The 14,162-nt window shown below is 42.4% G+C and overlaps 1 protein-coding gene across 5 annotated transcripts in view; it reads left to right on the top strand.

Annotated features, from left to right (window-relative positions):
- The first annotated feature begins 1,180 nt into the window (after positions 1–1,180).
- The window catches only part of TMEM273 (transmembrane protein 273), a 32,637-nt gene continuing 19,655 nt past the window's right edge, over positions 1,181–14,162 (top strand). The window contains exons 1-4 of one of the 5 annotated variants that reach the window (XM_043518510.1): positions 1,181–1,468; positions 6,047–6,100; positions 7,073–7,183; positions 10,124–10,148. In XM_043518510.1, coding sequence (XP_043374445.1) covers positions 1,414–1,468; positions 6,047–6,100; positions 7,073–7,183; positions 10,124–10,148 — 245 coding nt within the window. In that variant the 5' untranslated portion in view covers positions 1,181–1,413. The remainder of the gene's footprint in view (positions 1,469–6,046; positions 6,101–7,072; positions 7,184–10,123; positions 10,149–14,162) is intronic. The other 4 variants (XM_043518509.1, XM_043518511.1, XM_038410432.2 and 1 more) reach the window with 4 other exon arrangements.

The raw sequence follows: 14,162 nt of genomic DNA, 5'->3' as shown, positions 1-14,162 counted from the left end.
AGAGGTCAGTAAGTTTCCGATATAGGGTGGTGTTTATGTGACCATCGCTTATTAGCACCGTAGTGTCCAGGAAGTGGATCTCTTGTGTGGACTGGTCCAGGCTGAGGTTGATGGTGGGATGGAAATTGTTGAAATCATGGTGGAATTCCTCAAGGGCTTCTTTTCCATGGGTCCAGATGATGAAGATGTCATCAATGTAGCGCAAGTAGAGTAGGGGCATTAGGAGACGAGAGCTGAGGAAGCGTTGTTCTAAGTCAGCCATAAAAATGTTGGCATACTGTGGGGCCATGCGGGTACCCATCGCAGTGCCACTGACTTGAAGGTATACATTGTCCCCAAATGTGAAATAGTTATGGGTGAGGACAAAGTCACAATGTTCAGCCACCAGGTTAGCCATGACATTATCGGGGATACTGTTCCTGATGGCTTGTAGTCCAACTTTGTGTGGAATGTTGGTGTAGAGGGCTTCTACATCCATAGTGGCTAGGATGGTGTTTTTAGGAAGATCACCAATGGACCAGTTTCCTCAGGAAGTCAGTGGTGTCTCAAAGATAGCTGGGAGTGCTGGTAACGTAGGGCCTGAGGAGGGAGTCTACATAGCCAGACAATCCTGCTGTCAAGGTGCCAATGCCTGAGATGATGGGGCGTCCAGGATTTCCAGGTTTATGGATCTTGGGTAGCAGATAGAATACCCCAGGTCAGGGTTCTAGGGGTGTGTCTGTTCGGATTTGTTCTTGTGCTTTTTCTTGAGCAAATGCTGTAGTTTCTTTTGGTAACTCTCAGTGGGATCAGAGGGTAATGGCTTGTAGAAAGTGTAGTGGCTCAGACTTGTCTCTTTAAAGAATATATGAAATAGTTAAAGTTGAGCTCCAAATATTTGGCAGCATTCAAGGGGTTTCTGGTAGATGGTTATTATTAAATCTGAACCAGGGCAACCTTGCATGACAGTGTCATACCGCTGTAGATTTAAAGGACTATTGCAAAGACCATTTCACTGCTTGAAAAGGAGTACTTGTGGCACCTTAGAGACTAACAAATTTATTTGAGCATAAGCTTTCGTGAGCTACAATTCACTTCATCGGATGCACTACTGTTAGTGTTTGCAGTTTAGTCATTGCTTCTGGAAGAAACTTGTTGCTATGTCAGGTTATGCTAAATAAGCAAGAGGTCTGTATTGGCCTGAGGCCGTTTGCAATCCATCATTTCCATGCCACACTTTCAAGCAGGGAAATGATTGCTACCTTGAACTTAAAGCCAAAAAAGGGAAATGATATATCTGCAAACGCACAGATATTCAGGATGTGGCTGCTGTTTCCTATCATAAACACGTGACCTGAGTTGGTAGTTGTTTTTCCACACTGCAAAAGAAAGACATCCAGTTTAGGTGATATTTTTGGGTCACTGAAAGATACAATGACCTTCCTGACAAGCTGGATTCCTGTCCTAACTACGTTTCTGCTTCTTTTATGTAAGTGATCCAATGTATTTCCTTTCCATCTCTTTCCACAGGCTAAATATTTTAGCTCTGGGGTGGTGCTATACTGTTTATTTCTTGATTGTGCTGGTGCTGTTTATTTCTCAGCTGGATTATGTGCATGCTGGGTTTTAAAGTTTATTTCTGTGCAAAGTGAAAAGTGAATATTTATCGAGGGGGTGGTGTTATTTCTCGGAGCTTTCTAGACAGAGTTTCATAGCTGGAATGCAGCAGATATATGAGGGATCGGACATGACAAAACAAAAGGCACAGTTCAGTTACATACCAGCTTCTTTGTTGGTGAGAGAACTGATAGCTGCAGAACATTCTCCTTGGGATTTCACTTACAGGGTAAGTAAAAAGCAATAGTCTATGTGCATTCTGTGTGCAAGCCCCTTTTTTACCTCTCCATACACCTTGCTTAGCAATTCACATGCCACTCTGGACATGCAGAACATAAAGTTTTCTGGATGTTCTCAGAGCATCTGCCAGCATCAGGCATATTTGCTTTCACAACAGCCCTCCCAGGAAATGGGCTAGGATTATCCAGAGCCATTTGACACATGGGGACACTGAGGCACATTGAGGGGATGTGTCAGGAAGAGCCCTACTAAGAAGGGGCAGAGCAGAGCCTGCAGCTCATGCAAAACATCCAGCCAATATGCAGATTAGCTTCGTTTCTATTGATTTATGGGATTGGGGAGTCATCTACTGCTACTGGGGGACATGCCTGAGCCTTCCTTCTCAATAGGAGTAATCACAGGAAACTCATTAGCCTCATACAGCCTCAAAGAGTTACCCCAGTGCAGCTTGCAGCAGTCCCACATGTGCACACAGGTCATTCTAGTTCAACTGCACTGTGGATGCAATTGCACTGAGACTTGCTCCATTGCAGTGGCATCATACAGTGCTGTAAATCCATTGGAGAAGAGGCAAGGGGCATTAACAGAGTGTGTGTGTGTTACTCGTACAGCTGTAGCCAATGCCACATCTCTCCAGTGCAGATAAAGCTAGGGAGGGGCCCAGATTCCTGTCCCTGGGTGGGTGTTAACATATAGCCTATAATGATGAAGAAGGAAGGACTCAGTTTGCCTGGACATCAACAGTGCCTGACTCTTGAACCAACCCATAAGTCTAGCTGTTGTATTCTTGGTGTGCAAATACCATAGTACCTAGCCCAAATATTTTCCTTTTTCTAATAACTCAGGAATGGTTTCCATCCTCCCTGGATTTCTCTCTCCCCTTCATGTCCATGGGTAGTCTATATTTGTCTCCAGAGTTGTCTGCCCACTCAAGGTTTGCTGTCTGCCTTTCCCCCCCACTCCACCTCTCAATATTCCAGGACTCTGCCTCTCTCTCCCTCTACCCACTTGCTTTCCCCAGCAATAACAACACTGACAACATGCTAGTGGTGGCTACTGAGATGCCACAAGGCCATCTGTTGATTGCTGGAATGCTGTGAAGAATGGGAAGGAGGGAGAGATCTGAAAAAGTAAAGAGGGAAAAGGTCTCAAGGGACTAGAAGATGACAGGAGAAAAGAGGCTGGAGAAAGTGCTGATTGCCATGAAAGGTGACGCATCGTATTGATACAATTCACAGCCAGGTGATGACGTGGGAACATTTGACATGGTTTATTTTTCACGTTATTGTTCAGCAGTGAGATGTGAGGCATGAGCTATTGATGTTTTCTCCATACAGTCTGCACATCACAGTGCACCACAGAGCCCTGGTTTTCTCTGCACCTTGGCCCATGCACACACGTACACAGTGAAATTCACCAGCAGAGTTGTACACAAGGGACCATTTCTCATTGCAGCAGTTCACAGTGTGGGGTATTTAGTTATGATTCTGTTCTCTGTATTCTGCACCTTTATATTTAAGGTGGAGAGAGCATTCACAGTGGAGGTTCTTTCAGACTGAGAGATGCTCTGGTGCTGCTCATGGAGACATTGCATTCGTTCTTTGTTTGTTTGTTGTTTTCTTTAATCTAAAATGCAATCCATCTAGACTGGAAATGCAGGTCTCACTCTTTGTGCTCATGACACAGTCAAACCTTTTCCTTTTCTTTGAAACTGGGTGGATTCACACAAATGTCAGGCTGGATTTCAGGTTCAAACAAGAACTCAGAGCAACACTCAGTTAAAGCTGCTGGGTTAAACCCTCATAAGACAGATTGTGAGCTCTTTGGGACTGGGACTTTCTTCCTGTCTGTGTTTATTCTGTGTTTTCCAAACACAAGCGAATCCTGATCCATGACAGGGGTTTCTGGGACCACCACAATACAAATACATTTGCATTATTGTGCAAATTGCATATTGCACGTGAGTTGGGTAGTGAAGGGAACAGGATGAGGGACCATCAGTTGGCCCAGGTTTGCTTGAAAATGGTCCAGCGATCGCTCAGAACCAGAGATAGTTCTGCAAAGTTATGATCAAGATCTAACTATTTCCAAAATTATGGGGGATTCAGATCTGGGAGTTATGTTTGGCACATTATAGAGATGGCGGCCAGTCGTAAAGTTGGATCTGGACTTCTTCAGAATTTGGGGGGTATTCAAAGCTATTCCCTCCCTTTCTGCTGAGAAGTTGCAAACATTTCAACAAACCAAAGCTGATTTTGTGGGTTGCAACAAACATGCAAGCAATGCATGGTTTCATGTGTAGTCTCCATGACACAGCTCTTGTCACGTGGAAGAAAACAACCCAATTGTTTTACATATAAGTGAAGTTAAATTCAGAAGCAAATGGTATTTCAACTGCACCCACTAGCTATTATTAAATCTTAATCAAATCTATATTGAAGCGTATGAATTGAAAGCATCATCCCAATTCCTATGGGCTTCCAGAGGCCTCCGTCCTTCCCTTTTTAAAAAGAATCTAATAATTAAATCTCTATATATTAAACTGACCTACATGAAATAGTCCATGTAAAATATGATTCCTGCCATAAAATACATAATCCACCACCAATTTAATTCCATTAGAAAGCAGACATGAAGGTCTCTGTATTATGATCATTAGGATAATAAAAGTAATACAATATTACTTTTATTATGTTTGAATTTAAAACATTCTTCATATGAACAGAAAGAATAATTAAGGGGATGGGTAGAAGGAAGGCTTTTTTTACATTTATAATGAAAGAAGTTCACATGCTGAAGCAAAGTGAATTAAGTTAGTTCTTTGGTTTCTAAATTAAAACCTAAGTGTTCCACACCCTTTCCTCCCTTAGAGCCTTTCAACATCATTTCAATTTCCTCTTTTGTAACCAGGACACTGGTCATACAGTGTTGTTCACTCTTGCGGGTTTATCATAGGTGTTTTTTCATGAAGCCTCAGCTCCTGGAGTCATGTGACTACAATAGGAAAACAAATCATTTTTTAAAAGTTAGTTTACAGCCTTCCTGACTGCAGAGTTAAGTTTTAAAATGTGAACACTGAGGGCTCAAAAAGCATCTGACATTATATGTCTTAAAATCTCATGATTTTAAAAGCCAATCTCAAGATTTTCTGAAGCCTTAATATGCAGGCTGGATTTGTTCCAACATAAACCCATTGTCAATCACTGAAATTAATCCAGGCCTCCAGGTCTGGAGCCCTTTCTCTGTTATTAGCATCTTGGTAAAGGAGACAAGAGCTTGCACCCTTCACGAAACACACCGAGGAAGAATGATTTCTTACAAGAACTTTTTAAAATCTGCATAAAAATCCCATCTCAGTGTCTGTGTGCCTGATGCCGTCAGGTGCCACTGCTGTCATTCTGAGCAGAGCTAGTTGGAAATGTTCTAGCAAAAATGGCCTTTTTTCCTAAACCAAAGTTTTTGCTGAAAATTTTCATTTCATTAGAGATTTTCAATGAAAGACCAAAATCTGGAGGGGCAGGGGGAAATTGTTAACTTTTTTTTAGTGGGAAATGTTAATTCCCCTCCCCCCCGAAATTGTCCATGAAAAACAGTGGGTATTTTCTGTTTTGCAGAAGCTGATAGCTCAGAACGTAGGCCACACACAGCTTTGTGGGAAAGGATGGAGCTTGGCAAATGGCCCTACGATGAAGTGGGAGGTTGGGGCTGAGGGTTCTGGAAAGTTCCCTCTCACACCATAACATTTTCCCTGGTGAGACAACATCCCCGAAGAGACCCCCTCTGTCAGCAATTTCATGCTGAAGGCTGGAGTCATGATTTAGGCAGGACCGGAGCAGATGTTTTTCCTCGGGAGGTTTGCCATGGGTGGATCTGCCTTTCCCAAGATGTTTTAATAGAGTCGTCAGATTTGGAATCTCTCGTTTGTTTCCAGTGGGAATGATGACATTTCAGACTTGTCTCCCATGTGTGCAGCCTACAGACTTGTAGAATGGAAAGGCTGATGCCTGTTCCTTAGGAATGTCCCCATTAAATATCATTCTGATGATGCATCCTGCTTTACAAGGCCTTAGATCCATTTATAAGCCCTATGTACAGCTGTTAATTGATCATGTGTTGTATCCTAGCATGATTCCGTCCCGCTCTATTTATCAGGTAAGTACAGTCACTAGCAGGATACAATACATTCTCCTATATATCACTTTTATTTCAGATTTCTGGAGAGCAAAGGTCTCTGCCTCTGGAACATCCGAGGAGGATGTAATAGGTGAGTCCATCTCAGGATGTTACCTTCTGTACAGGGGTAGGAGCCAGGAACTAAAAGTGCAGTAACAGCAACAACTATATTTAAAGGATTTTAGACTTTTTATTTTCATTAGAGCAACGGGAATGAAGACGGGAACCCCAAAGACTATGAACAGGGGCAGTATACAGTCTGTGAACCTGATTTTTTAACAGAGTAGAACCATCATGTGCTTCGTAAGTCATATCTAAAAACGCTGCTCTCTCTCTTCAGCAAAAATTCTAATAGCAGAGTTGTTGAGTTGGGGGCTCATGGCTCCAAGCCTTCCTGACTTTTACAAAGCCACTTACTAGTATCCCAGGAAATATTATTATAATTAAAACTGAAATACAATTGCAAATCTAAAGACATTACGCATAGCATTGCCGTAACCTGGCTTTTCAAATTACTATTAATATTAATGTAGCATCTAGGCCTCAAACCATTATGTTATGTGCTGTACAAAATACACAGTTACAGATAGTCTCTGTCCCAAAGACCTTACAATCCAAATAGACAAGGTCACATGGGATGCCAATGGCAGAATCAGGAACAGCACCCTTGTCTCCTGAAGTACAAGTCACTAACCTTGTCTCTAGCCCACACAGGCTCTCCTACTGACCCCATGTCTTACTGAAGGTTGTTCATTTACTCAGTGGTTCACAAAGTTCAGCAACCTGCCATGGGTCCCCCAGTCATCAGTTCCAATGAGCACAGTTCTACTGGGGAGTGGGAGATGTGAATTAGCACTGCAGGTTTGCGGCTGAGGAGGGTCACTAGCTAGTCCTACACATTCAACTTATTTTAAAGTGGGAGAACTAATGTGGCCATCATTTGCCAAGAATAAGGCTCAGGTTAATTTTGGAATCTTTGTCCTATATCCCCACCCCCAAAACACCAAATATTTTATTATTTAATAATGTGTATTCAATGATTTATTTTCATTTCTCCTTTCAGACCCCAAGTATGTTATCATAGGAGTTACCCTGGGAGCCTTCCTAGCATTTGGTTTTTTAGCACTAAAGATCTGCATGATCAAAAGGCAATTGATTGACAATGACTTTGTAGGTAAGAGAAATATACTCTTGCTTTCTGACTTTCGACAGAAATTCTTCTCGCCCATAACAGAGCAAGTCTAAACTCCATTACTCTGCTCCCTTGGTCAGAGTAGATCTGTGTGTAGTAAGAGCAGAGTATCTGCTGGGTGGAGCTGCAAAGGGAATTGTGTTTGAAAAGGGGTGCAAATTTCAGATTTGAAATCCCTGACATCCATAGGTCCCCATGTTTGAATCCTGACATGGTCAACTCATCTTTCCAAGGGAAATAAATTGCATCTGTGTAAACTGTGTAAATCGCAAACTATGTAAGCATCTTTTGGAGGAGACCTTTTTAAAAAGGGTCTTATCTACTCTGCATGTACGTTAAAGATCCCATGGCACGTTAGCTCTGAGTAGGTGCCTGCACAAGCATCCTGACCAGAATTTCCACTTCCCCCACTGTACTGGATCCACCCTTCCTCCTCAGAGGGTACTGTCTGATTCCTGTAACTTCCATCAAGGTATATGCCTGGCAAAACTCCCACTGGCTTCTAATGAGAGCACGAACAGGAGCTTGGCTTGTAAGATGCTGTTGGGTTCTCTGGGATGCCAGTTGCTACAGGAATGTATGCTTTTACTGGCTGCATTATTTAGGGCAGAGAAAAGCTCAGTGGTCTCACTTCATAGCTCTTGGAACCCACACCTCCTTTGGTTTCAGACCACACGACTTCACAGGCCACTTGGAGTGCTGAGTTCAAACCCACAATTTAAAGTGAAACTGAGCTGAAACTGCCCCCCTTCATGTAAATATACAGCAGTTTAAAAGAGAGCATAATTTGTCCCACTTACTTCCCTGTGGGGAGATTTTGACCCATTGACTTCCCTGGGGGCAGACTTTGGCTCATTGGCATACATCCTCTGCACAGAGAACCTCTCAACCCAGATTCCAAAATGCTTAATGAACTAAAACACAGAGTAAAGAAAGGGATAATTTCTCCCACCATGGAAATGCAATCAGCTCTGGTGCAGGACATGATAAGAGCACCTAGCAACACTCCACAGCAATTGAGAGCAAGGAATAAAGAGGAATACCAAACCCTGCTGCAACTATAATGAGAGATGAGGCAGCAAAAAATACTTACCCAGATTGAAATTTTTCCAGAACACCAGTTTTAACAGCCCCACTCTTGCAAAAAGACCCATGGGATTTTTAAGGAGTACAAGATCTCAGGAGCTCAGCTGTACTTGTCAGAACCTTCAATAGCCAGAGCATGGGTTAGAGGGGGACATATTGCAAGCTGAATCATCAGCAACCCTTCATCCAGTATCCTTGGTTTTTCTTGGAGGTCTTATGTCCCAAGCACTGCAGAGCTGGGCCTCAACCAGTACCCCAGATCCAGACACCCCAGAGCTGAGGGAATCCTTGGAAAAAATCTTCTCAGCCTCATAGCCTGAAAACTTGTGTTGTCTTGAATGACAAAATATTGATTTTTAATACCTTTCCCAAGCCACCTTCTATTAAAAAAAAAAAGGCATCTTGAATTGCATTATAGTACAAAATGGAGTCATTATGCAATTTCATGTAACATGACCATGGAAAAACAGATAAAAGAACCCCCCCCCCAAAAGGAAATGTAGTTATTGTGGGACCCAGGATCCATGCAGGTATTCTCTTTAATGACATTTCTGTGATGAATTCCACTTGGACATTTACATGCCCAATAGCAGGTGAAGAACAATTTGTGAGTCATGCAGGGAACTGATGCTAATCTATCCGCTGTTTAGATGAAGGGACATTTTAAGCACATAGCCAGTTTGTGCCATGAAAACCATGCCACGTATTAAAAAGGAAAATATTGTGAAAGACATTGGAATGTTCACAGAGAGAAAGAATGAGAGCATGGCTAGGTATTTGCTTGGTCATCCGTATTCTGCATTTTAAAACATTTGCTTCTGTGGTTGGAACACTGTGGTAATCTTCATGCAATCAACAGAAGTAAAGGCTTTGCCAACATGGCAACCACCTAAGCCTGTTAGGTCAATAGCACTGCAGGACAAGTAGCTCCAACACCAGCCCCACCACCTAGCTCAGTAGAGGGGATGGCTTAATGCAAGTGGTTTTCAACCTTTATCATTTGCAGACCCCTAAAACATTTCGAATGATGGTGCGGATCCTTTGGAAATCTTAGACACAGTCTGCAGACCCCCCCGACAGGTTGAAGACCACATTGTATGGTAATGACAACCTTTTGCAGACCCCTTAGACATAGTCTGCGGGACCCCCAGGGGTCCGCGGACCACAGGTTGAAAACCACTGGTTTAGTGGCCTCACCTTCAGAGTGGCAATAGACTGTCTGAAACCACAGGGTCAGATCCTGCTAGGGTTGCCTCACCCCTTTCTTCTAAGGTAGGTAACTTGATTCTATGCTGTTTTGTGTAAATGTGGGTCTTTTAAAGGAAAACTTAGACATCCCACTTTACTCTGTATAGACACTGAAGATTAGCTGTTAAGTGGGGAGGCCTAAATTTCTCATATTGCCACTATATAACAGGTCTAAAAAAATCATGTCCATTCCTCCTAATTCCCTCATCATCATTTATCTGTTCTCAGAATTGTTTTTCACTACATTTGGGGCTGATAAATGAACCAACACCAACTGTGGTATTAGCTACTGTGCAGTCTTGAAAAAGCTGAATATCCAATGTTCCAAATTAAAGGGTTCAGAAAGAATATGGAATATTATAATATAATATATTTTATATTGAGCTTGATCCTGCTATCCATTGTGAGACTACAGTCCCTTTGATGTCAATGAGGTTGCCTCTGTAAGATTTGGTGGATCTCCCTACTTAGCTATAGTACCTAGGTACTCATGGCCCCATCACCATGGTATCTGAACAGGCCGATCAACTTTGCATTTCTATCCATGGTATCTCACATAATCACCTTTTCTTACTGTTCTCTCTTCAGATTCAGACAACAGAGTGGATAAAAGGTAAGGGTCATTGCTGTCAGCAGTTTCTATGGTGCTTTAGCATGCAAAATGTAAAGTTCAAATTCCCCTCCCGCTACATGTATTACTACTAACACTGACAGTGCTTTAGATAGAAATATATAAAGGATACAAACCTGCATGTAAGTCCCTAAGGGTGAGATTTCCAAAGGCATTTAGTATAGTTGGGCAGAGAATGGAAATTCCATTTTGCTGAGAATTTCAAAATTTATTTTCAGTCCGATTAGGAACAAAATCCCAAAATTTCAAAATTCTGCAAATATATATATATATATATATATATATATATTTTGTGTTATAATATTATAGGAAAAATACATATATATATCAAATTAGAATCTAAATGAATTTTTCCTCTGATATTATAACACAAAATACAAAAATTCAAACCAAACTTTTGAAAGGAAAAATTAAAATGTTTTGGTTTGAAAATGTTGAAATGGGACCCCCGCTTTTTTTCCTCCAAAACAAAATTTCAGGGAAATTGACATCTTTTTGTGAATCATTTTTATTTTAATGGAACTTTACTCTACCACAGAACATTTTCTGACCAGCTCTATTTAGCCACCTAAAGATGCAGATAGATGCTCAGTGGGAATTACGTAAGTGCCTGAGCAGGTTGGGTGCCTGACTGCTATGGAAACAATTGAGAGAGACAAGGTAGGTGAGATAATATCTTTTATTGGACCAACTTCTGTTGGTGGAAGGGACAAGCTTTTGAGCTTCACAGAGCTTTTCTTGAGGTCTGAAGAAGGTAACCTGAATTTCACAGCAAAATACAAGGTGGGACAGCTTGCTAAGCAGAAGGGGTTCACATATGTTGGAGGAGACCACTTATAATGAAGTGAGCAATTAAGGGCTAGCAGGCAGCAGGATGTGTTACAAATTGTTGTAATGAGCCATAAAACTCTGCTAAGTCCACAGTTTTGAGTGTCCAGCAGAGTTATGAATTGAAGCTCCCAGGCTCATCTTGTGAAGATATTTGGCTGGTTTCCTTTGAGGATGAGAACTGAGAGGTCAGCTACGGAGTGATTGCTTTGTGAGAAGTGATCACCCACAGGTGATAAGGGTGTTTTTGTCTTTTATATTTTTTCTCAAATAGAAAAGGAGTACTTGTGGCACCTTAGAGACTAACAAATTTATTTGAGCATAAGCTTTCGTGAGCTACAGCGAATACAGACTAACACGGCTGCTACTCTGAAATCTATATTTTTTCTGTGAGAGTTCACTGGAGAGCATAGTGATTATCTGGTTTCATCCACATAGTTGTTATTGGGGCATTTAGTGCAATGGATGAGGTACACCAATGTTGTGATAGGCATGTGTAGGACCCATGGATCTTGAAAAAATGTTGTGGAGGGTGGTGATCATCACAGCAATGGAGATAGGTTTGCATCTTGTACTGGCAGGGTGTGGTTCTGCCTTGAGTTGGTGTCAACTCCCCTGGTCTATGGGGAGCTTGCTTTTGATGATGAATTTGGCAAGACTGGAAGGCCATAAGATGGGGTTCAGGAAAGATTTATTCCAGATGTGGTCCCCATCAAGTATGGGAAGAAATTTTAATGATATCCAGTATGGTTTCCAGTGTGTGTGTGTGTGTGTGTGTGTGTGGAGGGGGGTAGGTGACAACTAGGGTATGTGATCAGAGGAGATTTTATTTCCGTATTGAAGCAGATTCTCTTGAGATATTTTGATGGCCTGTTTCATAATGTGATCTATTTCTTTAGTGGAATGTCCTTGTTTGGTGGAACCATTGTCAGAGGCAGGATAATAGTCATGATGGACCCTTGGTCTGACCCAGCACAGCAGTTCCTATGTTCCTAAGAGTGAATCACAGAACTAAAGGCCAGAAGGGACAACCAGATCATCTAGTCTGACCTCCTGTCTATCACAAGCCACTAGCACTACTCAGCGTCCGTGCACCAAACCCAACAACGGAATTGAGACCAAAGTATTAAGGTCCTCAGGAGACTAGACTCTTTTGTGTGAGAACTTCTAGGCTGTAGAATAGGCTCTTAGGGCAAATTGTGGAAGCTCCATTGCCTGGGACAATTAAAACTGGACTGGACAAAAAACCATGAAAACAGAAGAATTACTTCTCTGTTATGCAGAGCCAGTTAAGGCTCCCTGATTCGGTGTCAGTCAGGCCCCAGTATCTGCTAGAGCAACCTAGGAGTTGCTGTAACTTATGCCAGTGTAGAATCAGAAGAGTGGAGCTCCAGTAGCCCCTAGACTGCCCCCTACTCTGGGGATGGAGGGATTGGCTGGCACCAGAGTTGGCTATGCTGGCTTTATGCCAGTAAGGTGTTGCCTTCCACAAGGGGTATTCTTTGCTGACCATTTACAGCTTGAATCCAGCCCACAACCATAACAATCCTGCAATGGCTGGTGTATGCATGACCTGACTGACGTTTTTTAGCATTTAGTTGCTTCAGTGCAATGTTATGAACCCAGTCCTGGGAGGCATTGATCTATTGCCTTGAACGGGAGTCAGCAGCACTCAGTATCTTGCCAGAGTGCTCAGCATCTAATCATTTTATTAAGGATTCCCATGACTCAGCCTATCCACCCATATTCTGTACCCCACAGCAATTCAGTTATAAGCACTGGCCAAAATACCCACAATAGGATCAAGCCTGGGAGTTACCGTCCCATCACAACATCCTCCAGAGGGGTAAGAAAAAGCTCTGACAAAGAGCCCCTAGAAAACCTGGCTGTTTTATACACAAGTGATGTCACTTCCAGTTACTGGACCTTAGCTAAAGCTAGGAGTTTTAGGGTTGAACCCTGCCCTCTGGTTTTGTTAAGACAAGATTCATGGCTGGGCCCCTTTCCTTTCAAGGTTTCCTTCTTATCTCATTTTGCCATATTCCTTTCTAACACCTAAACTATACATTTCTTCAAAATAAACTAAACAAAACAATTATTTACTGCACCTGGGGCCCAATTAACCATATTTTCTTTATTTCTATTACCTCGACCCAAACCTTAAATCAGATAACACTGGTATTTCCAGGGTCACTACAAGTTTAGCACAAAAAATGCCTGTTTCTTGTGATCTCTTTATCTTTTTGGTCGCATGCTTTAGGCCTATCACTCATGTCAAGATCCAAACTCAACTGAAAACCATAGTTCATTCGGAGTTAATGTGCATCTATGTTCCTTCAGCTGGATAGGAACAAGCGTAGCCAGCCTTTCCTATGCCACCGGAGAGAGCAGCACACATGTCAGATATTCAGTGACATAGCCTGACCCCACCAGAATATGGGACAAAGCCTCTGAACTGATTGGGAGAATGTTTATGTTAATCACTTCTGGGCAAGTAGAGCTCAAAAAGTTAATCAAGTATCAGGGTTTTCTCAAATGTAATCAAATATTTTCTACACACACATGCATGACAGATGCGGGAGTTTCTCCCTGCAGGCTGGAAGGCTGAGGCAGATTCACTTACAAACCGAATGGATGAGAGTCACACAGCTCAGCTTCCCATCCTGACTGTCCCAGAGTTGAAGGCTGTTGAGATCCAGGCTTTTGTTTCCTCCCATTATGGAAGCAGGGTCTGGTCTCAACATTTCCCAGCATTTTGGGATGGGGAGTTTCAGATCTGCGGTTGGTCACTAACCTAGCTTGCGTGTTTTGTTCCAGTTCCCTCAGCTGGAAATGAGGACAGTGACCCTGCTCCTTATAAAGTGCTCTGAGACCTACAGGTGAAAAGTGCCATATGAGAGTTAAATACTGTCACTGAGGCCCTGGCCTGGCTGTGAGACTGCAAACAAAGAGAGGGAAGTAGTTGTGATGTTGGTTTTGTCATGACCATTGCCAACTGGATTGAGGCCACCAAACAAGCATCAGATGGTTGCTGCACCATACTAGTGTCTTATTTTCTCCTTATTTGAGTACATCCAAATAATATGAGAGCTCTTTCACTGGAGTTGGCAAGTGTGATTTACAGCTCAAGTGCAGCCATGGCTGTGTGAGTGGCAGGGGAGACTAGCT

The sequence above is a fragment of the Dermochelys coriacea genome, chromosome 7 (assembly GCF_009764565.3).
Source record: "Dermochelys coriacea isolate rDerCor1 chromosome 7, rDerCor1.pri.v4, whole genome shotgun sequence".
In the NCBI taxonomy this organism is placed as follows: domain Eukaryota; kingdom Metazoa; phylum Chordata; order Testudines; family Dermochelyidae; genus Dermochelys; species Dermochelys coriacea.
Note: the sequence above shows the minus strand (reverse complement) of the source record. Positions and strands in the feature narration are given on the sequence as shown.